This window comes from Neolamprologus brichardi, chromosome 7 (assembly GCF_056152115.1).
Source record: "Neolamprologus brichardi isolate AB-2024 chromosome 7, ASM5615211v1, whole genome shotgun sequence".
Taxonomy (NCBI): domain Eukaryota; kingdom Metazoa; phylum Chordata; class Actinopteri; order Cichliformes; family Cichlidae; genus Neolamprologus; species Neolamprologus brichardi.
In genome coordinates, this window is record NC_142110.1 from 32,254,740 (window position 1) to 32,281,223 (window position 26,484).

General features: G+C 40.3%; 1 protein-coding gene and 1 pseudogene across 2 annotated transcripts in view; both read right to left on the reverse strand.

The window, feature by feature from the left end:
• The window catches only part of vldlr (very low density lipoprotein receptor), a 65,912-nt gene extending 39,965 nt beyond the window's left edge, over window positions 1–25,947 (reverse strand). For both annotated transcript variants that reach the window (XM_087843498.1, XM_087843497.1), the window contains exons 1-3: window positions 25,463–25,947; window positions 9,219–9,338; window positions 3,170–3,292 (exon numbers count right to left, since the gene is read on the reverse strand). In XM_087843498.1, coding sequence (XP_087699624.1) covers window positions 3,170–3,292; window positions 9,219–9,338; window positions 25,463–25,535 — 316 coding nt within the window. In that variant the 5' untranslated portion in view covers window positions 25,536–25,947. The remainder of the gene's footprint in view (window positions 1–3,169; window positions 3,293–9,218; window positions 9,339–25,462) is intronic.
• Window positions 12,934–14,864, reverse strand: LOC148102074 (zinc finger protein 862-like; annotated as a pseudogene).
• Window positions 25,948–26,484: the final 537 nt, after the last annotated feature.

The following is a 26,484-nucleotide window of genomic DNA, read 5'->3' on the forward strand; positions in this document are numbered from 1 at the left end:
AACGGCTTGGAACAACTAATGCTGAAACGACTCCCCAATGGGTCCCGCTCATGTTTTGGCAGAGAGCACCAAACATCCCCTCACAGGAGTGCAGAAGGGATTGGCCCCAACTCTAAGATGTTGCTTTTCTGCTGGTTGTTACTTTCGTATCGTTTTCAGGTTTGTGCACTGAACCTGCTGAGCTGAAATACTGCAGTGGGAGGAAAGGGACTATACCAGACACACGACTGCTCATTGTGAAAACTCAGAGCTGGTGCGCAACCCTGTCAGACACCTGAGATGCTCTGCTGCCCCAGCAAATCTCACTCCAAACACTGACAAAAGAAGTGTGGACACCCCGTGTTCCAAGTTAAATTTAGTGCCTGGTTCCATAATTGTAACATTCACCATTTGCTTGCGTTTTCCACCCACTCCCCCCCCATCATGTTGAAAGTCATGTCTGTAACAAGTTCAACACTGTCTAACTGTAAAGTCATTATTTTAGTCCATTTATTGCAATAATTTAAACCCCCACAACAAAACTCAGTTCATTCCAACCTTCACTGTCATGCAAGTCGAGTTCTAGGTCACAGAAATGACAATAGGAATTCTCAGCAAACAGGGACTTTAGGACTAAAATGTAGTTTGATTTTCTGCTTTAAAAATATCAAAGGAAGGGTGTTGATGTGTGCCAGACGAGAGTTTGTGTTCTTTTACAGCAGCATTCATGAGCTATACTTTCTGCATTTTTATCATCTGCAATCCAGATTTTAAAGCTGCAGTGAAACCACTTTCATCTCCACTCTGATGTTTATCTATACACCTGAGGAGACACCAAAGTCCATTTGTCATTAACGCAGCACAGTGGAGGCAGCACAGAAGTGATTCATTGAAGATCATCATCATGAGTCATCCCTGATTTCAACAAGCACCTTGGTGAGACCTCATATCACAACATTTAAAGCACAGCAGCTTTCCCATTTACACAACTTATTTATTTGACAGTACTGCTTGTAGGGGGACTCCTCCCTCACTGCTTTCAAGTACCTCGCTGAATTTCTGCAGCAGCATGAGCGTCTGTTATGAACAGCAGGAAGACTTTACCATTCACTTTGAGGAGCTTATAAAAAACCCAGTTTGACCTCATGGAAAGCTTATTAACGTTTATAAATGTGCTCTAGCATGAGTAAAAGCAACTGTGCTTGAAAATACAAGTTCAGCCACAGTTTTAGCTTCCCACAAAGGGCAGGTATGACACTTTAACCAGTTAAAATCTGTAGAAAGCTCTGCATCGGGAACATCTTGCTGCACTATTTGAATACATTTCAATGTGCAATTGAAATGTATTCAATTTCATTAAATGTAGGCCAAGATTTATTTATTTTTTTTTTTTTTTTTAATTAGTACTTTTGAACTTCCATTGTGTTGGTTTTTGGGGCCTAGAAGTGACCATTTATGGAAAAGTGTGTGGACTGTTATCAGCAAATGCTATCAGTGCTTCAACAAGCCACATCCATGAAATCTTAAACCAGCTAATTAGTGCAGAGTAAGAAACTTTTAAATCAATTTAACTCATTACAACTGAAGCACAAACTTCACCAACAACATCAAGCCATTAGTCACTTTAAGACATTAAAATGCACCAAGACTCACAAATGACGACAAAACAGTTTCTGTACCAGGCTGCAAGCATGCTTTTAATACTGTAAAAGGTGGGCCTCAAATGGGCATTACAGGACCAGCAGCAGGAGAAGCTGCTCCTCGAGCCAATGCAAACCTAATACTGTACCAGGCAGCAAACCAAACATGCAAACTAACATGCATAGACATTTGATCATGGGTGCTTCAACTGTCAACTCTAATCTTAGAATTCATTTCATATTTTCACTTCGTTTTTAATGCATGGTCTGGGATCCCACTCACTACCAGTTATTGGGAAGCAGCTTTAGCTTTCATGCACCAAGCTGCTGGAGCAACAGACTAACTGATAACACATTTAAAGACTAGCGTTTAAAACCACACAAGTCAGACGAGCCATCACTTTTACATCAAATTTGGGTTTTTGAAATCATCGTGTGTCATTTCTATCGGTCTATTGTTGCCTTTATCATCTCTGGTTATGATTCTATTATTAATTCAGCTAATTACACTTATCAATTCTGTTTTCCATAATTCATATAGTACAACTTTTGCTTTTTGGGGTGACAATGGACTTCCACCTCAACTAAAATGTGGTATAAAAATAACGTTTTGCTTGCTTGCTATAAGTGTGATGCGTGCTTGTGTCTGCCCCGACCCCATAGGAGGAAGGCCTACATCCTTGTGGCTGATGTGAGCCAGTCACAAGGATGTGAGCCAAAGAAGGCTGGACAAACAATTTTTAGGTCAGTTTATCCTCGCTGTTTTTTTGGGGGCTGAACCTACAGTTTCCACTGCAGTTTGTTTCTTTCACAGAATTAAAGTATCTCATGCTGCTTGACCTCTTGAGAGAGATGTGTATACAAGCTCAGGTTTCACACGTTAATGTTCATGATATTGTTCCTTGTCGTTAATCTTAATCTGTGTGATGGCTGCTGTGCAAACCTGTGAATGAACCCATTTTCCTCCAAGTAATTTATAAATTAACAGGAGTAACCGACCTGCATACAGCAGTGTTCTCTCCAGCGGCAGATACAGCAGGAACAATAATCAATCTTGCAGCATGCAAACCTTTTACTCAGCACTAAAAAGACTTCAGTTCTGGGGCTCTCACTGTGCGCCATCGAGGCTGATTATTTAGACCCCAAGACCAATTCTTTGCCCCATTGGTCTTATAATAACCGTACTCCTAACTGCTGGGGAAAACTAAAAGCACTACCCCCTTCCTGTTTCTGTTACAGCCAAGCCTAGATTTTCTTAAAAGATTTACATGGGGTTGCAGACCGAACAGCACATTGAAATGACCACCACCACGTTAAAGTTGGTGACATTTCATATTGATTGCATTGTAAAATTTACAATAAAGTAAGGTTAATCTAATGAGATAATCAGGCGTTTAGACAATTACATTCTTACAAACTGAAAGTTTCCACTTTAACAGCTTACAGGTTCAAAACTAAATTCTTACCGAAAGATTCATATTTACTTTAGTTGCACATGTAACACTTGACTGTTGGTGTAGCGCAGCGTTCATCGAAAATCATCTACTTACGGCAGATGTCCAAGCTCTCATCAGAACCATCTTCACAGTCGGGCTCCCCATCGCAGTGCCACCGCTTCGGGACACACTGCCCATTGTCACACACAAAGTCCAACTCCGCACAAGTCTTTTTAACTGAAACATGGGAGAGAAAATGAAATCACTGTTTGAATGAAATGTCTCACATTATACAAAGAAAAACACATAATATCAAGGGAAAGATCAAATCCATACTAGCACACTTCATGAATATGAATTCATTTTTGCTCCTCTCCTGTGAAAAGGTCACCAGTTTACAACCTGTTCTGATTAAGCAAGATTCAAACACTACATTTGCATAAGGAATGCAGTCGAAACAGTCCTCGGGAGGTTTGAGTGTCTCGCTCATTTTCCATCAAAGGGAGACTGAAGACAAAAATAAAGTGTAATTTTTATTTGGTTGTAGGTCTGTTCTGGGACCTCACAACCCTTCAAACAGAACAGAACATATCAGTGACAGTCATGAAAAGGAAGCAGCTCTCACACTGCTTTAGCTTTACAGATTTATTGCACCACAAACATTTTGACATTTCAAGCACCGCTGCCTTTTAGACTATACAGTGATGCAATCCTATACTGAAGCTACATGCCCCCCCCCCCAAAAAAAAAAAAACAAAACAAAAAAAAAAACCTGCCAACACACATGTTTAAACCCAAATCTTCATGGTCCAACTAGAAACTACATTAGTTCACTTGTGTTTGAAGACAGCCAAGCACAATAGATGCGTGCTATAGCCAAAGAACCATGAATGCCCAAAGCCTGTAAATGGTTGTGAACGACTGGCTTGGTGGTTCATTCCTTTCCACTTTTATTTTATTCTCCATTAATATCAATAAAGTGCTAAAACCATTTAAAGCTACGAGCTTCCCCCCCCCATTTTAGTGACCATATAAACATAAGGTTTACAAAACTAGGTAATAATAATGTAATAATTTACAGGTCTGTCAACTTCTACAAACAGTATATATGCATAAGAGCACTCAGAGTGCAACTTTACCCAAAGGGCGAGGGTTATAATAAAATGTGATTTTTTTACGTTGTTAGCATTGTTAATATGGAAATTAGAATGACAAAGACGCTAGCATTGGCACAAATGCTCTATGAAAACAATGCAGATGTCATTAATGGGGACGCCATAACACGTATAAAAATGTTTTACGATCTTCGTTTGAGCTCATTATGCTCCAAATAACTAATATTTCTTTAAGAGGTTTGGAGAATATCCACTTCCTCCCCAATTCGTGTGACCCTGACCCTTGACTGAAGCATTACATACCAAAAGGGTGAATTTTATCTTTACGATTGGAGCAGAACTAGCTGAAATCTTGGGCATTCGATTTTGACCTTGGCTGCAAACAATGAATTTCAAGGTCAAATGCTTAGGCCTTGTGGGACATGAGTACCTAGGTCGGCTATTTGTTATTAGCCTCTACATCACAGTATTTGAAAATGTTTGTGTAGCATTCAGTTTTTAAGCTAGACTGCAAACAGACAAACTAAACGATCACATACTCCCTTTGGAAGGAGAATAAGTGAAATTCTAGGAACAATAAAGTCTGGAGTATAATCGTTTACTTGTCCTTTTGCCATGTTAATTATGTGGTTACACCTTGGACTTTCATAACGCAACCTTTAAATTATTCTCGGTAACATTCTTACATTAAAAAGGAAAATACACCTTTATGCAAGTGCAGTCTCCAGGCTATGTTGGATTGTTGAATCTCATAAACCAAAGTTTCAAAGAATCTGATAGGAAAGACAAGAAATTTGGGGAAGATGTTAATTTCTCATGTCTGGTAGAAAAGACAAAGGTTTCCAAGAAAACTTGTGAAACAACAAACTCCAACACTAGCATCTCTACTGGAGGCTCACGAAAACACTTCAGCCCTCTTCACCGTCTGACCAGAATACAAATACAGACTTCAGAACCAACTCCAATTTGAAGCTCATGACAACAGCCAGCCACAGTGGGACTCATTACCAAACTCTTCTTTTATTAATTAAATCTGGATTCTCATCTTTCACGCATCAGTGAGCCTCAGTTCAGTCTGGGCTGAAAGTAAAACAGCTCTGATCTCCCAGAGAGAATAACAGTCTGAGACTCAAATACAACAACACGTCAGCAGCTGAGAGAGCGTGAAGGAATAAAACTAATTTTTAGTTTTCAGTTTACCATCACTGTTCACAAAACCAGTCATCTGCTTCTGTTCTAACTGGCTATAAATAAAACCCCAAATCTTCCCTGCAGTCACTCTCGATGCTGTGTATAATGTACACTTCCACAAAACCCGTTTGAAATAAAGTTCCCAGTCTAATTAAAGTTGGCCATCAGGAAATCCTGCAAAACATTGTTGGGAATCAAGTATGGTCATTTAGAGAGTGCTAAAGCACAGTACTGTATACTGGTAAACCTACACGCTCTTAAAAAGGAACAATATAATCGTTCCATCTCAATTATCTTGTTTTAATTGTTGGAAGCCATAATTTCAATTAACAGCAAAGCCCTACTTCCTCTCCCATCATCCCTTGTTTTTTTTTCCTCCCTCCTAGCACCATCACATGACCCAGATAGATGAAAGTATAGGAGACACACACACAGCTGTAACTATATTTAGCTCTGCTCTATGTGCCACCTTGACATCACTAGGTCATCATGTCCCAAGGGAACCTAGCAAAGCTCCTGATGGGGACTGAGCCAACATGGCAGGTTCTGAATGTCATGAGATTATATTCATGTGTGCAAATGTTAAGATGAGGAGAATAAGCCATCAACTCCACTCTTAAAACTCAGTTAAGGGTACGAAAGGAGTGGTCGATGTGATTCGAATGCATTTATCTGCATCAGACAAAATGTGTGCAGCATTCGTCAGGTCCTTTTATGACTTAAATACTGGTGGATCAATTTGAACCTCCTACGTCGCTTTATTCAAGTTCTTACTTTCAAACTTAGGCATCCATGGTGCCCACCTACCCATCTAGCATGGTGACGACAGTCTTTATGACTGAGGGGTAAAAGGCAATTTTGAGGGATTTTTAAACACAAAATGCACGTAATAAATTGATGGGATAAACAATCTTTCATTTCAGTTTTAAGAATGAAAGCAGTAATCAGCAGGTGTAATTAAAAATATATAATTATAATCTTAATACATAAAAAAAAATTAATAATTAAAATGAATTCAAATCTGGCACCCTGTGAGCTGACCTTTACAGACAGCTCAGACTCCATTTCCTGCTTAATTTACATGTTGTTCACATTGGCAGGAAAACGTGTTTAATTGCAAGCAAGGAGGACTGTCGTTCAGCCGCCCACACTCCAAAAGGCCACAAATGGTGTAAATAATTCGTTTCCAGCCCAGTTACAGCAAGAGAGACATAAATGGCAACTGATCCACAGAGCAGTGCAGACAAGCTCCAGGCAAACATTGACACTGAGGGCTTTCAGGAGGTGAGCAAGTAAGGAAGAGACATTCTCATTAGACTCTGATGACAAAAATAAAAATCAGTTTGTTAATCCATCTGATTTTTGACTGTTACACTGTCTGTGGTCTGTATTGAGAACAAGTGTCTTCTGAGTAGTAAAAAGAAAAAAGTCAGTTGTTTAGAAAGCTCAGATGCGTCATGTTCACACCTCAAAACTAAAAAGTAAAATTGAAGTTTGGTCAGGGATATCAGCAACTCCTACTTTCATGAATAAGAGTCAATAATGAATTAAGCACAAAAAGAGCAATTCTAATCATTTACTCCCCCCGGTTCCACGCTAACACTGACCTGACTGTGGGACCAACAAATTTATTCTGGCTTATTAGTTTCACTCCTCACCCATGTAATGCATTTGATGGATTATGTTAACTTCACATGTTTACATTTCCGATGGGACTGACATAATCTGTACGCCAACCAAATCCAGAATCAGTTTTGTTGTGTTGTTACAGAAGTGAACTGAGGCGGTGACATTTAGGCCACCAATTCATCCTTCCATGAGCAGGATGGCATGTGGGAGTCAAAATAAACTCTCACGTGTTCAGAGTGATAAAGGAACATGTCACCAAGTATATTTGGCACTATGATATATTTTTACACATTTCTCAATAACCATAGCTCTAAAGCATAAAGTAAGATGCTTGTATAACTGGAGCCTGGCAGACTAAGTGTTACCAACACAATCACTTCATTGGGGATTTAAAAGATTTGATATATTTAACTCCAGTAATATCTGGACATCTACAATTCCCAGCTCTGTATGTCAGCACAATAGATTTAAAACTTAACAAGATGCAGAAAACCTGTTTTGGACTCTTTAATGGTCAAAGATTGAGCCAATTTGATGATGGACTCTGAAGCTTCTTGGACACATACCTGACAGTGGGCAGGTAGCATCCCAGGAATGTAGTTGCATATTCCAGAGACTGAGACCTCAACTACTGATGGGTCTATTTGGTAGCAATATGCAGTGTAAACTGTATTACTGATCACTGGAAGGACAAGAACTGCATGAAAAGCATCAGTCACTTGTTCACTACTCTAATAACCAGGATTCTGACAGTGTCTACGAGACATTTCTCATTTTCACAGCTCTGACTTAAAAATCAGTTAAAAGTTCTTAGTAAAGTTAACAGTGAAAGCAGCTCAGCTTCACTCATAACAAGAATACAGACAAGTGTGCAGGTATAAATGTAACCTGTGTTAACGCGATCTAAGCACAGAACCAACCCAGCTACAGGCTGCAGCACTCTCAGAAAGTGTCTCCGAAAGAGTGTGGGTGATGAACGTAACCACTCGACATCACCAATCCTTTTGTTCACAAAGTCGTGCTGTAAAATCTCAAGTTGAGCACATTTGCAATCTTTGTGTTTGAAACCTTTGAGTCCACCAAGGACTAATTTACAAAATGATCTCATCATAAACTTGGAAATAAGGACTCAGGACAGCAAAGCATTCATCAAGGTCAGAGCAAGGGAGCCGAGGTCTGTTTCAAAGATTTCTATAAATGTCCACAGTGCTTGCTGGTCATTAGAAAACTAAAAAGTCTGAAGCCAGAAAACCACATTCATCTTTTATAGTCTACAGAGTTGGTACATTCTGAAAATATCCCTTTTGCCTCAATAAAAATTCCTTCAGAACATGCAGTCAAGAGAGGAACCCTCTCTAGGAGGCACGCGGATCATTATCCAAGTCTGTCAAGGAGGAGAAGAAGAAAAAAAAAAAAAACTTCACGAGAGCACAGTTCACCACAGGGTACAAATCCATAAGTTTCAAAATAAGGCCATTGCCAGAATTTGTCAAAATGCATATCTAAAAGAATAATGCAGGATTAGCTCCAAAATGGCATTGATTTTAGAGATGACAGAAGATCAGTCAGCACAAGCATAACTGGAACTTTGAATGGGCATGATATGAACTATACAACAGCCTCATTAGAAAGATAGTGGAGGCATGTCTATGTGATGCATGGGCATGTGCAGCATCGTACAGAGAAGCTGGATGAAGTCTGATGTGCATCAGAACATTTAGCTCAGATTCAGCCAAATGCAGTAAAGTAGTTTGGACAGTGCCTCTCAGTACCAACCGATAACCACCCAAAGACATATAGCAGCTTAAGTGGAATATTCTTCAGTGTCCAAGTGCAATACATTTCCTCAACTACTTAAATTAAAGTTTAGAGTGTGCACTTCAACTCCATCTCGATCATTTCCACTGTGGTGGTGTACAGAGGTAAGATTGATGAATTTTCTTAAATACACTTTAGCCAGTTTTCAGAATCTGGCATTAGCTATATTCAAGAGATCTTCATCCAAAGAACACAGATGAGAATTTGTGTGTGGCAAAGGTAAATTACATTTCCTGACATATGCAAAGGTCTGATGACCTGAATGTAATAATCTATTATAGTCTGGGACACTTTGAAACCATTTACTTCAGTGATTCGTAACTGAACAAATCTGGCCACGTGCATTAGTCTTAGTCCTTCACACTTCAAGTTGTTGGCATGGCTGTGTGACAGCAGAGTGTTTTCCTCACCACATGAGTTCTCGTCGCTGCCGTCGCTGCAGTCCTCATCTCCGTCACACTGCCACACGGACGGGATGCAGCGACCGTTTCCACACTGAAATTGATTGGCTTCACATTCTGTCTTCGTACCTACAGAGGACGACAAAGACAGTTTGAGAGAGAGAGAAGAAGAAAAAAACAAAAACAAAACGCGCAACTTATTATAGTCCCAAATGTTTCCACAAATAATTTGGTGTCTGGGATGTCATTTCCATTTTGTTTTAGTTCCATCAAGGTTCGCTCCAGTGCTTAAATCTCCTTTTAAAGAACATTAGTTGCCACATATTTTGAAATTCACAGTAACTTGTTTCACAATTCAAACTTCAACAACTAAAACGTAACACTAGTATTTCACAAAGAAATGACAATTTCATGTCAACTGGAAAACATGTTCAACAGTAAACTGAGTAGTTGTTGGGCTTTGCAACTAACAGTTTAATTACAGCAACAACTTTGACTCATCGCTTAAGATAACAAATTGTGCTCGTTTTAACTTCACCAATACGCTCCTATTTTGTCTTTAAGTACAGTGGAGCCTATCCTAGCCGTCTTGGGGTGAGAGACAGGTCGCCAATCTGTCGCAGGGCACAGACAACCATTCGCACTCACATTCACTACTGCAGGCAATTTAGAGTTACCAATTAACCTATCCCCATTAGGACTGGGCCATATCATACCGTTCACGGTAATACTGGTATAATTTTGGGCAACGATAGGAAAATGAAATATTGTGATAGAATATGGGTAAAACGTGCATGCGCAGTGCCTATGTTTTGATACATACATGGCAGAAAAAGCGTGCCGGCAATGCAGAATGAGAAAGGCGAAAGCGGATCATTGAATGAAACTGATGAACTTGAATTAGTTTGTAAAAATGCTGCAACTTTGTGGTGTGGAACTGGTTTAGCTTTCGTCCGTCAGATACACAAAGCGCTATTTTTGGTAGAGCATGCTAGCGGGCCGTCATTATTACTGTGTTTTTTGGAAAATACGGCACACTTAAAATCAATCCTTTGATTTTTCTGAAAATCGACAGTGCCCCTTATAATCCCGTGTGCCTTATGTATGAATTCTGGTTGTGTTTACTGACCTCGAAACGAAAATCGCTCAGCGCTCGAAAATCTGTCAAATGTTTCAGTACGACTTTGCTAAGCTACGAAGCCGCCCCGCTTGATGGATTGTCGGAGCATTACGGCTATCGTAGGCAGGAGCCTCGCGGAGTGATACGTACCGTGCTTCAACATAATATTACTGTATTGTGTGCATAACCTCTTTAAGTTTTGTGGATATTATATACATGGTTATGGTGAGGATATGTGAGCCAATTTCCACTGGAAAGGCATTTTGGTTAAACTGTCAGCAAGGAATTTGCACTGTTAAATTTGTATATAACTTTAATGCACATAAAAAAAAACAGCTGCTTGTTTAAAGTGAAAATATGTTTTGTGCACGAATAAAGTTGTGGAGTTGTAAAGTATCTTGTCTAGTGTCAATTATATCATCAGTCATATCGTTAGCGCAAATTTTCAAATGTATATTGTGATAAATATTTTTGGTCATATCGCCCTGCTCTAATCCCCATTATCTGCATGTCTTTGGACTGTGGGAGGAAGCTGGAGTACCCAGAGAGAACCCACGTGAACACTGGGAGAACATGCAAACTCCACACAGAAAAACCCCAGCCTGAACTCAGGACGTTCTTGCTGTGAGGCAAAAGTGCAAACTATGGTCTCAAGGTCAAACCATCACCCAGAAATATGCAGCGAGTAACTTTAAAAATCTGAAATAATGCTACCATGCAGAACTTATTTAATACTATACAAACAGGTTCTCTTTGCTAGTGGAAAGAGGAATATATAAAAAAAAAAAAAAAAAAAAAAAAAAAAAAAAAAAAAAAAAAATCACAAGAATATGAAAAATTTGAAACGTTTTTTTAAGTAGGGTTAAATTTTGTTAAAACATGGATTTCCCCACAGTGCCATAACTATAGGAAGCTCTTACGTGCTTGGACGGCTCCAAAACCCACCAGTTCCCCCACTCTTATCTTGAAAGTATAATGGCTGCGAACCAGCCCCAAGGCATTCTTATCTAGCCCTATAGCCAATTACCTATTGTGTTCGGTTCTTTATATCATTCAGATTCAGTGGAGCCCCAACAGCCAAGATTACCATGTTTACCACATCACTATAATTTAGTAAGCTGGAATAAATAAGTGGGGTGGAAAAAAAATAAAATAAATTGATGGCTTAACCAGAAGAATGACTTCGGTTTCTCCATAAAAAACAGATTCCAATTATGAGTTTTAAAAGTCTACTTGTGTCCTAAATGACAAAACAATCCCACTTTCAATACACTGTAATGCACCTACCCACAGCCTGCGATGAGATATCAAAGCCTCTTAAATACAGACATTAAAATGAAAACCTTAAGCTCATTTTGACACTTTACAAGTAAAACAGACATAAGCAAAGCACCGATTTGCAGACAGTACTGTGAAGTGCAGTCTATTATTAGAGTACTGGAGGCACTACTCCAGGTCTTAAAATACCACAGTCTGACCTTGCTTTAGTGTGGACTGTCTGCCTGACCAGGTGGATAACTGGAGCACATGATGATCAAAAGCAGCCCAGAGGAAGTCACGGTTCCAACTGAATCTGTATGCCACTGAGGTCAGGTGTTGATGTATGAAAAAAAAAGTTTGCCCCCGATAAAATTTGAGATGTGTATAAAACATCAAAAGCACTGCAGGAACGCACACCAGAATTATAGCCCTGTCAGGCCAGAAAGAGCCTCTAAAAACTGCATTCAGACACTGAAACGCCATCTGAAGGATACTTAAGTGGGTCAGCAGCTCCTTTAGAGAGAAAAACACCCCACACTGATTTGAACCTGAACAGCTTCGGGCCTTTAGCTGAAGCTGCAACACTTTATTCAAGATCTACATCAATGAAACCATGCCACAGTTTCAAGACGTGCTGCAGCCAACACCAACGACTGATATTCAAATGTTTTGCAAGAGGCCAGACACTTTTAAAAAAAAAAAATTAAAAAAAAATGCAAAGCTGTCAACTTTAATATGTCACTGCTAGCATCAGGGGAAGGGGGGGGTCATGACGCGAGCCAGCTTTACACTCTGGCAAGACGAGTCCATTTGATAATTTTCTACAAACAGTCACATCCAATTTATGCTTTCACTGATCAGTAGGTATGGGCATTTCAAATCTGACTTCTCTTCATTCTAAACCACTCATGTGACTGCAGAGTTGTGGCAGATTTTTGATGCTTGAGCATTTTCAGCCACACATCTTTGGCTTCTGACATTTTCCTCTTACATAGCATATGAAATGGCAAGGCTAAGTTCCCCGTAGTTGGTACATTTGTTGAATGTATTATAGCATTATTGTTTTTGTTTGTTTGTTTTTTAATCTAACAAATTCCAGGGCTCGCAAAATTTCAAAATCCCTGGTAGCCCTTCGGGCAGGCACTTTTTGGTTTTTGGTAGCCCAAAATAAATTTAAGTAGCCCAAATAAAAAATATTTTATTGTATAATATATTAAAGAAAACAAAACATCAATCAAAAAAATTGTTAAAACACAGCTGTATAAACATTACAATCAACTCAAATATCTGGTTCTAATTAAACAGAAATTTCTGTGAACTTGTTAGAACTGTGCAGAACATGAATTAGTCTGTGTCAGACCCTGAATCTGAAATTTCCACTGAAGTCACGGATGAGAAAATGCCACTCGACGTTGAGGGCATAGCATCTCCTTCATCAGCTTTCTCTTCCTGTGCATTGCCCTCCATTTCACTGCTCTTTGTTCTTGTCGGGGTTTTATGATCCAGGTGTCTTGAACCTTTTCCAGAAACGAATCGACTTGTCAGGGCAAAAAGATTCAACTGTTTCCCCATTAATGGAGAGTTGCATGCAGTCATTCAGTGTTCCAGGGTGTAGAGAGGTACGATGTGTTGTCTTCACTCGGTTCATGCAAGAAAATCCTCTCTCGCAGATGGCTGTTGATGGACTAAGTGTCAGCATTAATTTCACCAGCAACAAGATATGAGAGAGGTGTTCTGGATTCTCAGAGAGGAGATCTCTGTACAAGCAATCTACTTTGCGACCCCGGCGTTCTGCAAGCCACATTTTTAGAGCCATCCATTCTTGTGGAATTTTCTCTTTCTCTTCTGCATCTAGCAAACAGGCAAAATGTGTGACAAGATAATCCACCTTTTCATCCCCATAATTTGCTAGTTCTTCTCTGGGGTAGGGAAGAGTGGAAGGGTCAAAAACCTTGAAACAAGAGAGAGGCTTTTCATTGAGATTTTTAAATCTGTTGTCCATGTACTTTACTGTGTTGTCAATCTTCTGGATCTCTGCACCAAAGGTCTCTTTGTCTGTTCCTTCACCTCTTCTAGCAGGTCGCTTACTTTTTGTTAGCCGAGTTCCACAGTAGGAAATGCTACCAACCTGGTTCGCTGTGAACTTTGTGTCCAAGGTTTTCTGATATTCTCCTGGTTTTGTTTTTGGGCTGAGTAAGCGTGATGTTGTGCTCTCAACTAACTGATTTGTTCATGTGATGTTTAGGTTATCATGCTGAAAATCAGTACAGCACTTGTATAAGATGGTACTGTAGTCCAACATGAAATGCAGGAAGCGAACAAATTTCTCAGTTCTCATCTCCTGCACCACACCCTTGGCTGCATCCTCGGCTTTGACATCACTTCCTTCTGCCATGTTCTCCATATGAACAACAGTGGGAGTGTAATTTTTTTCCACAGCCTTTAGACACCTCAGCCGGCTTGGAAGCCACCGTGTGCTCTTCAGGCCACTGAAATGTGCCAGCTTCTCATTTAGCAGTTCACTTATTTCTGTCAGCTCTCTTCGCTTCTTTGGGGAATAGTAGTACATCTTAAAGATGGTTTTCAGTGCATCTTCAAATTTCACCAGGTACTCACAGCCTTTCACGCTATCCAGCACGGCTAGCTCTAGTTTGTGTGCCACACAGTGGATTGTTATGATGTGGGGTATCCTCTGTTTCAGTCTCCCAGCTACTCCTGTTTTCTCACCCATCACTGCAGCACCATCAAAATTTGCACAAACTACTTTATTTTTCCATGCGTCTTCTCTGATACCCATGGTGTTCACTGCTTCATCAATAGCCTCTAAAATACCTGCAGCATTTGCACTCTTGACTGGCTGACATTTGATCATGTATGTGGATATGTCACCATTATCCCTCACATACCTGACGTGAACCAGCTCCTGTTCTATTATACCAGTGTCTGTACTGCCATCTGCAAGAATAGATAAGAACCTGCTTTCTTGAATTTCCTTTTCAATCTGGTCTCTTGAAGTTTGTGCTATTGCTCCAATAAACTCTCTGCAAGCATGGTCATTGAGGTAAGTGGAACCAAGATCTAGGCCATTTGCTTTCTGAAGTTTGCAAAGACTGCTAAAGTTCACTCTTTGCCACATAGTACGCAGTTCTAAACAGCTTTTTCAGGACTTCTTGTTGTCCTTTGTTTATTTTTATTATGGTTTTTGCAATTTGTGTTTGTCTTTTTTGGCTCAGCAGAACTAAAATACCTGCGTAAATCCATCTGTTTTTACACATGCCAGCGATTTATTTATTTAATTTTTTTTTTTTAATTCTCTGCGCAACCAACCTCTAGCACATTTAAGCTTGCCACGTTTGAAAAGTAAGCTAGTGAGTGATGTTGTGTCCTGTCTGACTATACCATATTGCACCACTAGAGGGTGGTGTCGTGAAATAAGAGGAAAGTGCAGTCGGGAAATTGTAGAGTTAGAATATAGTTAAGACTGCTAACTGATAACTCGATGTGTCTCCCTGTTACCTCTACGATCTAAAGTTATGTGCTGCATTTATTAAAGAGCACTGTTCTTTGATGAGGACTGGCAGGGCTGAGAGATTCTGGTAGCCCGACTGGAAATATTGCTAGCCCTGGGACGTCGGGCTAGCGATTTTGCGAGCCCTGAATTCTTCAGAGCTTAATACATCAGCTAAAGTATCCATGTAAGATTTTACAGGGAAAACATTGTAAGTTACAGAGCTTTGACAAGTTATAAAGCACAGGAGGCGGCAGCATTTTTTCAGGGATAAAAACATTTAAGCTTACTTTAAAAAAAAAAAAACCAAAACAACAAACTCCAACCAAATCAATAATACACCCAAGTAGGAAACAAAACACTTGGGAAGGACATTCTTAATGAGTCAACAGGGTCAAGTTAATCATCATCAAAGCTCTCCTTTTTTACAAACACAGCCTTGTAGATTAAGGGTGTGACTAAAGGCTTTATATCCCGAAGTCAAATTTACTCTTGTCAAACCATCTACAGAGATGCTAAACACAAGCACAGCGCTGCACTAACAAAGCAAAGACTTGAACGCTTCATCAGAGCATGCTGTTGATCAGAGTCCAGCAGCTTCACCGCACAGAAGGACGCAAATACACAGCCTGCAGACATCCATCCATCCAAGACTACACCACCTGTACTTACAGAGTTCATTTCATTCATTTTCCATTACATCAGGTAAGTATTTTCACCATATTAAAATTATAAAGCATTAATCTAAAGAGACCAAACAATCATTAACCAAGACAGAAATCACAGAAAGGAGGAAATGTTTAGAGAAAAGGTCAGTGGTAAAGGCAAATTATTTTAAACTGCAAAAAAAAAAAAAAAGTATATTTCTCTAATGCAAAACATTCATAGCAACTGTTTTAATGGTGGAGGGCACTGTGGGAAACCTACAATGAAGTGGATAAGATCCAACAGCTTTAACCTTCATATTACTGAGAGGAGTCAATTATGACTGCAGCCACATTTATACAGGCCATTGTTCCAATTTTTTGAAATTTTAAATAATGTATCCCACTGTGAACCTGACAGGCTACACCATAACTTCACTCATTGATATAGTACGGCTCTGGGAATTAAGTATCTTTCTCAAAAGTGACAATGAAAATAGCCCAATTGAAGGAAATCAGTCAGGTTGATGCCTTTAATCAAACTGATTGAAAAAATGAAAAAAGGCAATAGATCATTTTATAATGTCTGTAAGAGCGGGAGGAAATTTATAATTTAAAAAAATGCTATTTTTAAAAAGGAATGATTAAATGACTCCACATGTTATTGTGAATTTGCGTAACTTCTTTAAAACCTTCCTTTATATATCCTCATGGCCACATTTGTCACAAGTTTCATTCGACTTGACAGTGATGTATGGACTTGGATAACGGGCAAGATGATTAGAAATGATAAGAGACTAAGATTCTGTTCGTATTAAAAAAAGTTACTACAAGAAGATCCATCCAAAAACATGTCAAGATGTTTTGTTTTCTGATGACTTGAGAAAATAAAGTCTGACCATGACAAATACATTTCCTGGAAAAAGGAGAAACTGCTAAATGAGTCAAGCAATTACATAAAGACTTCCCATTTTTAATATGACCAAAACAAGCTGGGTAAAAGCAGACAAAGCTGAATAAATAAAGCACTCTGAGAGCCTCACTAACATTCACATTGGATCTGGGAATTCACTGAAGTCTTTAATAAGCACTGCCAAGCAAAAGTGTTGAGGTGTTAATGAAAGAAACAAAAAATAAATAGGGGGGGGGGGGGGGGGAACTTATCCAGCACCTAGTGTTTTCTTTAATCCCTCAGCACTGCAGTGTTTCTGGGAAGACCTTATATTTTATGAAGAAAATTAATAAATTAAACTGTTATGAAGCCAGAGACATTGGCCATCAGCTCAATGAGCAACAGAATCCATTAACAACTGGGTTCAACAACTCCTGACCCGTCTTCTGAACATATTCACATCTACGCAAATAAAAATACACAAGCAGATAGAAAGTTATTCATGATTTCTCCAAACTACCAACATGCCAAGAGTCAGTTTGTCTCAGAAGAAAAAGATGTACATGAAAAAAACTACTCAAAAATAAATGAGCATTTATTAAATAATAATGCTCCATAAATAAATGAAAACTATGTTGTTTTTGGTGCATAACAAAGAGCTCACAATTGTGCAGTCAAAATGTAAACTAAAAGACGCTGAGCATAGTAACAAAGACAGATTTCACAGCTGCTCTGTTCCCAACTTCTACTGTGTGACTGACAGCCTGGAGTTTGAAATCCTCTTCGTAACCATGTCTCTTAACAGGTGCCATTTATGGTCCTTATACACACACAATACGGTAATATTACGTTGAAGCACAGTACGTATCACTCCGCGAGGCTCCTCGGTAGGCGTAATTCTCCGACAATCGACCAAGCCGGTGCAGCTCCGTAGCTTACCAAAGTCAAACTAAAACATTTTTTTGACAGATTGCTGAGCGCCGTGTACCACATAAAATCGGTTCGCGGTCATCAAGCACAACCAGAATTCATACATAAGGCGCGCTGTCAGCTTTTGAGAGAATGAAAGGATTTTAGGCCGTGCATGGCGTTAGCGTGGTCAGCTCGTTAGCGTGGTTAGCTCGTTAACACGTTGACGCCGTCCAGCCCCACGCACGGGGCGATGCGCAGTAACTCGTTGAAGATGGACACGGCAAATCTCCGTTAACGAAGATTTGCCTTGTCCATCTTGTCGCTGCCTGCAGGTGAAGCATTGGGAGGGGGAGTTGTGTTCAGTGAAGGAGAGGCGAGGCCGAGTAACGTTGCGTAAAGACAAAAGCGGATGAAAGAGAGACAAACTTGTGGCTCCACAACTATAATTATAACGTAACAGACTATATCGATATAAAAGATATTGTCACATCTTATATATTGTATAAAAATATATCGATATTTTTAAAAAACTCGATATATCGCCCAGCCCTACGTACAAGGCTTGATTTTCAGCGAGTGATTACACATATTGGGCACAGTTTAACCAATTCTGTGCAACTGCAACTACTCTAAGGGCAATGATTACAGCAGTATTTGTATCTGACCAAGAAACGCAAACCAGCAACTTGCAAGTTACTGATCTCCCATGCCACCCCCCAACAATATGACGCACTTTAAGCAACCGCTTTGGCAACATTGGGAAGGGAAAAAACCCTTTTAATAGGAAGAAACCTCAAGCACAACCAGGCACAGGGAGGGGGGTGACCAGTTGGGGTGAGGGGAGGAATGAGGAAACGAGATAAAAACCACGACATTGATCTTAGTCACTCATAAGGCTCATTCACAATTCAAATGTAGCCTTGACCTTGTGCACAATGATCATCCTATTGGTTTTCACCCAAACTGTGCACAAGTTTCACTAAAATCTGACCCAAGCAGCAACAATTTGTGAATTATGAAATGACAGCAGATAGTTATTCGGTCCTTCAACCAGATAAGTTAATAAGCCTGAGAATGACCCTCACTCCTCAACACAACCCCTACATGGTGGGTGACTTAAGAATAAGTCTACTAGTCCCCTTCTGATTTATATGGCCTAACACTGAACACGTACCGTTTATGTCCCCTGAAGTGTCCATCCTTTTACAGTGTTCACCTTCATACTACTCAGCCCAGTTGTTCATGTTTCATTTCAAGGGGAAGAGAAAAAAAAAAAAAGGGGGGGGGGGGGGGGGGAGGGGTAGTAGAAAATCCAACCTTGGACAAATAACTGCATATCTGCATGTTACAGGAACAAAAGTCCCGACTCATCACACTGCTGATGTACATTTAATGCCGACTGAGGTAAAGAGTGAGATTACATAAAGAGAGCCTCTGGCACCCAGTAGCTGTTAATTCCAAAACAAATCGTCACCATGTAAACCAGAGAAAAATCATAAAAGGTCCAGCAGCAACACTGATGCAGCTTTGGCACTTTGAGAGTCACCTCCAGTTTCTGTGGGACTCTAAAGTGAATCCAAAAAGAAACCAACAGAAGCCCAAAGCACAGTAGAAATATAAAAAACATGCAGCATTTGCTAGTGTAAACATGAGGTGTAGTAAATGGGGTGCAGCGGCGCATACAAGTAACCATGAAGCCAAGCTGCAGGGAATGGTAAATGTATTCCTGTTTTTGGTTTCTTTAAGAGCGTATCCTCCTGGGTTACTATTCCAATATCTACACAGAAAACCATCGACTTGCTGTCTGGAAAACTGCACTTTGATCCACACATCGCAACAACACACCTCAGTAGTAAGCTCGAGTATACAAACCTGTACGAGCTCTTTCTCCCTGCAGTGTCAGATTCAATTTTGAGCTGAGAGTTGAAGCCTGAACCCTCCAGACTGTACAGAGTGAAGACTACCGCTTACAATGACACGAGAAATGTCGCTCTGCTTTAATGTCATTCTTTGTTCGCACCTTTACATTAAATATTTTAACATGACTAAAGATCACATTACTTAGCCATGTTTTACAGACTCTGCATACGTCAGCTTTTTTTTTTTGAAGCCCAACACGTCCAAGAAAAAACAAAACAAAAACCTGGCCTCTGATTGTAGTTATTATTTAAATATTGCTGCTGGCCAGCTAGTCTCACTTTCAACCATCTGGTATATAAAAACTTGATTTCTGATTTGCTGTTTACTTTTGTTTGAGCAGCACAGAAGCAGGTTCAGATTGGTCTGTCATTTTCCAGAATACTGGCTCGAGCGCACCGACTGCAGTTTTCCACCAAATCGAGTTTATAGCTTAATTTATTATTTTTTTTAAGTTCCAGTTGATGCATGCATTTTTAAGTGTGTGCAGCCACCTCACTCCCACAATATTCACAGAATATTTGGTTAGTAGCAGCACTGGAGTATTTGAACAACCATGATTGAAAATGTTCAACTTTTCAGAACAAGCAGCACGAGCAAAACTTTGGTGTAGTAACAGATGATGATACCTGGAACACAAGTATGATTTCTACATAGTTGCCCATCCATAACTCCAAATGGCTCCTGTGACACGACACTGAGCTCAGAAACTGCAGCAGAAAATAATTTGAGCCAAATTTAAAAAGCTTTTGCTCTGCAAAAGGAAGACTACCCTCACCAGCTGCTGTCCAGCACAACTGAACCCTGTTGAATCAGCACTTACAAAGGCTGCTGGTTTCTGTGTTCTGTTATTCATTGTCACAAAACAGACGTGGTATTCTTAATTGAAGAAAAGGACCTATGTCCATGGACACACTGCCACAAACTCTACTGCACTAATTTTCTGTTGCGCAGCCACTCTCCTCAAATATATTAAAGAAAAAAACTTTTAAAAAGCCCACACCTAAAAAAAATTTAAATTAATTATTTTATTGACTTAACCTGTCACACTGACCTCGTTTCATGTTTTGTGCAATACAGATATTGGTTGCCACCTTTCTCATTGGCACCCACAGTAATAGATGCTTAAGCAATTTAGATTTTTAATATCGTGTACACCAGTTAACTGAAATGTAGCGATGCCATCTGCCACCATCCAAGTCGGGATTCCTGGAGAAATTAGAGCACTTCTCCATCACTGTGAGGTGGAAAGCATTGTGAACCAGCACTGTTCTGCATTACTTGGCACAGAGCACGAACTGTTTAATGTCTCAGTAAACTGTCAAAAACCACAATCTGGACACTAACATGTGATGAATGAATGGCACTGCTGCTGCTAGCTCTGCAAACGTCAGCCATAACATGTATGCATGGAACAAAGCAACCTTAAAATACACACAATGTTAACATGCTTGACTAGATTTAGACCGTTCAGTTAGTTTCACTACTTTAAGACTAATTTACAGAATATTCTCCATTACTACTGTGAGAAATACAACCCAACTTTGTCAGCTAAGGATTTTGTAGACTCATTAAAAAAAAGATTCATTTTAACTAAAGACCTAATTATTTTGGCACACTTTAACTGAAGACATAAGCTTAACGCATTTTATTTCTCATGATCTGCTAGTAGTAGTACTCCCCCTAATTTAAACCACAGATTCAACAGGCATGGAGCTGTAATGAACCGTCTCCTGCCCAAAATAGCAGCTCATTGTGTGCTATAGAACTGCTTTCACAGTTGAGGTCATGGTGATGCAGTTTTCCCCAGTAACAGAAACGTTTGCAGTGCTCTCCTCCTCCTCCTGTCCACCTCCCCGCCCACTTCAAGAATCAAGCGCACCCCCACATAGCCGCCCCCCCTCTCTAGCTGAGGATCTGGGTCTAGCATGGTATCGCAGTAACCATGGAGGGAAAAAAATACATCCATTTTAATCAGGCCAGGGTTGCCGCTGCTGATCTCGCTGTTGCCTAATTTGCGTGGCATCTTGTTCAAATAGGCTCACACGGTCTGTGTGTGTGTGTATGTTCGTTCAGGCCTGGTGAGAAGCTGAGAATGAGACAGTGGTGGTGGTGGGTGTATTGTGTGTGGAGTGTGTGTGCATTACAAGCACTTCTGATTCACCAGGTTTCCCCCAAAGGCCATTTTTCCACAGCAGGCTGGAATTCAAGGAATGCATCTCTTTCAATAACTAGGAGTCGTTTCATGATTAAATTTAATATTTTGTGCACAGGTTAATTTTATTTATATATCGCCAGCTCACAACCACCGTTTTATGGAACCTTTTTATTATAAATCTCTACAATAGAGAGAGAACCCCAACCATCAAACAACTGATGGAAGGAGAAGCTCCCTTTAACAGGAAGAGAGCACCAGCAGAACCAGGCTCAGGGAGGGGCAGTCACCAGTGGAGGGCGTGAAGCACAGAAAATATTGCCATTTCTTTTCTTCTAATGTTAAACACACATTTAAAAAATAGATAAATAAAAATATAATTGGGGCCAAAAAGGAAATGCTAAAATTTCTTCAACAAGCACCAACCAAAGAAAATATAAACCAACCAAGTAGTGTCTTAAAGCTGCACTAATGGTCAGCAGGGGGCCACTGCTCTTACTGCAAAAAAATAAATAAAAATTAAAAAACAAAAACAAGACTATGGGGAAAAAAAGCCCTCACCTTACTTTGACCTCAGTTGACATTGAGCTCATGCACCAGTTGCAGTCTTAGAGTAAAGCACTAAGTTTATTTTCTAAATTCTGGTCAATATTAGAGCCAATAAGGAGAATTATGAGGGTAAGTCCACTGCCTTACTACTTGTCACTCAAATGGTTAACCAGTGATTGTGCTGCATCCACAATTTCAAAGAGCTTGCTGAAAGGATTATCTCTTGATTGGCCTGGGAATTCCTTAGAGATCTCCAGGAGGAAAGTGTTGCATGAAGGAAGGACTGGAAGAAAGTCTGGAAAACCCTGATGTTCCCACAACATGACTTCAGATAAGTGGATAAAACTGATCAAAACATACACATGGGGGTTTTTAGGCTTCTTAAAGGGACTGATACATTTATAAATTACTGAATTCTTAAAATAACTTTACAAAAATGCTCGACTACAATGTAGCCATTTTCACACAAAATTACTAGTTTGATTCAACTGTGCAATAACCCCTAAAGCACAGCATTTAATGATCTTCTTTATTATACATAATGGTGAATCTGGGTCTGTTGAGCAAACTAAAGATGTAACTGATCAGTGCAAGTTCAAAAGCCAATGAAAGCATCAATATTCACGTCCCCCACATGTTTAAATGTTAATTGCGAGATTGACTATGTTATGTTGTTATTAGCTGTTAATAGCTTATGTGTGTGCTTCTGATTAGCTTACCACATTACTAGGACAAAGTTTGGGGTTTGGGCAGGTTTCAGACAAGTTTTAGGCCTTTGGAAATGAATCATTTAGGGGTTCCTCCCCGATTCCTAAACTTTGCTTGTAAATGACTAAACTTAGCATTTTGCTAGTAATGCCATAGTTGCTGAAAACTTTAAAAGCATCCTGAAACCTGTAACCAGATATTGTGTGTTGACAAGGCTTAGGAAAATCTCCAGTATTGGCTGCAACATTGTGCTAAAACTAAGCTATCCACAGTGCACAATTATGAGAGAAGAAACTAATCACTGACAGTACTCACATATACCGACATGTGGACCAGGTCCAGAGTCATGTATGCACCTCAGTTTAGACCAATATGGATGGATGCATGAAACAAACTCTAGCAATACTGAAGCACTTTTTATAATAACCTACTTTCAGCTGCTCCGTTATTCCCAAAACAATCCCAAAGGACTTCAGTCTTCTCTCAAGATCAAGTTGGTAATCTTTCTTTTGTTAGGGGCGATCATGGCTCAAGAGTTGGCCGTTCGTCTTGTAATCGGAAGGTTGCCGGTTTGAGCCCCAGCTCGGACAGTCTCAGTCGTTGTGCGAGTTGTGTGAGATAATATCTTGCCCAGTATTATATTGGGCAAGACACTTCACCTGTTGCCTACTGGTGGTGGTCAGAGGGCCTGGTGGCGCCAGTGTCCGGCAGCCAGGGCACCAGTGTGTGAATGGGTGAATGACTGAATGTAGTGTAAAGCGCTTTGGGGTCCTTAGGGACTAAGTAAAGTGCTATACAAATACAGGCCATTTAGCATTTTGTTAGGCAAATGTGATAACCATTAGACTATGAAGTCATCGTAATCAAGGGAAAAAAAGACAAGATATGTTCTGGATTTTGCATTTTGAGGCTTCATCACAGCTGCTGCCATGCTACACTGATGACACTAGAATATTACTTAAACATTAACAAACCTCCAAAAATCACACAGCAAGCCATGTTATTTGGCAGCCAATTCCGTTAAAAATGCTCCAAGCAGCATAAGTTCAGTAGCTCTAATTAGATGAAGTGAGGCCCTGTAACAGACAATCTGTTACAAAAGCCTGTGTTGGGACACCTGATAAATGAGTTATTAAAAGTATAATGAAAAATAAATAAATCACCTTCTCTAGCAGTTATTAAAGGGGGGAAATCCACCAATAGAGATCAAAATCAATATGCTTAATTCCTCAACGTTTTGGCACTTCATATTTTCAGTCACAGATGTTGCCAAAAAATGGATGCGTTTACTATTTATGGAAATCCATATATAAATTCTAGAGGTCCCTCTACATCTACGCATCAATCTTTACATTGATACAGAGTTTAGATTAGAGAGGATCGATGTATGACTATGGTTCTGAGGTAATTAAATGCAGTTAAGCTCATTCTAATTAGCCCCTTGTCTGTATCCATATATGTAAAAGTATCCATATGATACAATGTTTAAAAAAATATAATTTAGCAGGTGCACCACAGAATTTAAGTGAGGGGTTTGTCTGACAAACAAATATTTCTCCCAAAAAAGTTGCTCATATATTTGAGTGTATACAGCCCAGTTGTGCTTAAGTAGTCCACCTCCACATGCCCATTTCTGAACCCGAAACAAACAAAAGCCCTGCAACTTTTTAACTTTTGATTATCGCTATGCTCTGAACTTGTAACCGACACTCCGTGATATTTTCTGTTAATCTGCAGACCAGAGCGCTTTCTCCATTCCACAACCATGAAATCATCAACAGCTGCAACCCCAGTGCGCACAGCTCTACAAGTACCACCAGCTGCTAACGGCTCGAGCTTGGCCACTTTGCTCTTAATTGGGCCTTCACTGGGATCCCCTGCAGTACGTAATTTGCGCCCCCCCCCCCCCCAAAAAAAAAAAAAAGAAAAAAAATCCGTCAACTGCTGATACCCCTTTCCCTAAACTGCGGGGCTGCTTACTACCCTTATTTGTGGCTTTTTCTCTCCGTGTTAACGCACTGTGTCCACCCTTTTCAGCCTACCCACCCCCTTTCCCCAGTCCGCTTCCACTTTATGAATAAATAAATAAATTACGAAGCTCGATGGGGGTGGAGATGACAGGAGAAAATCCCAACAGTCTAAGTAAAGGAGAAATCAGGACGACAAGGGTTTACAATTTGAATGGCTGCGGGTCTTCAGGGCTAAATTAAATGACCGTGGGGCTAATTGGCCATCAACGAGCAGCGCTGAACCCAACGGGGCCACCCCCCTTCATGTAGTTTCCAATAATAAATAGAGCTAAAATATTGCAGATTCAGATTCATTTAAAGCGCGTATTTCTCATTTTGTTCCCTTAAGAAAGACGCAGTTTGAGAGCTTTCCTCGATTAGAAGCGGCAGGGGTTGAGTGGCCCAAGGTGCAGCCAAGCACGGGCTTTTCTTCAAGGAGCAGCCAAGACAGGTGTGCAGCTCCGTTTAAGGTTAGCTAACCTCACCGCACAGGGTGCGCGGTTCGCCGCTACGGTGACTCCAAATGCGCGCGCGCACACACACGCACACACACAAAAGAAATGGTGGCTCGGGACTTACCGTAAACGTTAACGAAGCGCTGGAGACATATTAGCATCGGCAGCAGAAGGATCCCCTGTGTGGACGTGACCATCTCTGGCAGTGCGAAAAAGAAAAAAAAAACCGTGCAGCTGCTAGCTGGGCTACCTCAACACTGCCCGTCTTCCCTGTCGCGCGCTGGCCTGCTTTGCTCTCTGATTTTGCCGGTTCACACGCAAGCCACACATGCGCACACAAAGAATAAGTAGAGTAGAGCAGAAGGGCCGCTTTTGCCTGCTGACGCCACACAGACCTGAGTCCGGCCGAGGGGAGAGGAGCACTGAGAATAAGACACGGAGGCGTCCGCGCGCACACCACGCGTCTTTTGATCTCCTTCTACAACCGCGAGCCGTGCGGGCTCGCGTCCTGTCCTATCAAGGCTAAATCCATTTCCCCAAATTGACGGTAACGAGCGGAGACCGGTCAGGTCGTTAGGTATTGGTGCCACAGCTGAGGAGGATTTTTTTTTCCTCCTTCAATACGTCTTCGGCACATTGTTAACCCTTCGCTACCCGCATGAAGTAATAAAACAATAAAGCACATTTTATATGGCAAGAAACACTTCAAAGAAACTGGTAACTGTGTATCATAACACAGCAGTTCTATCTTAAATCAAAGATAAATTAAGACACAGTTGGCTCCTTCAATATCCATTATGAATATATTTTTGCATATACTTCAAACATAAGGGCAGTAACTATGACTGCGATACTTATATACAGCAAACGTGCTGTATATAAGCTTTGTTTTCACACTTAAAGAGGTAAAATTATTATTGTTATTATTATTAATGGTAAGTGCTATCTGTGAAACGCATAATCAAAATTGCACATCCTCATTGGTGTGACATGACATAGGTGGGTGGGGCTAGCATCAAACATGAAGAAACTATAGGCTGAGATGTCATCAGCCTGAGTAGTGTCTGTCATGTGGCGTATCAAAGATAAAGGGCAAACCACTTATGGAAACATGAGTTTGATCTACTCCTGCAAGAAAAGCAGTAA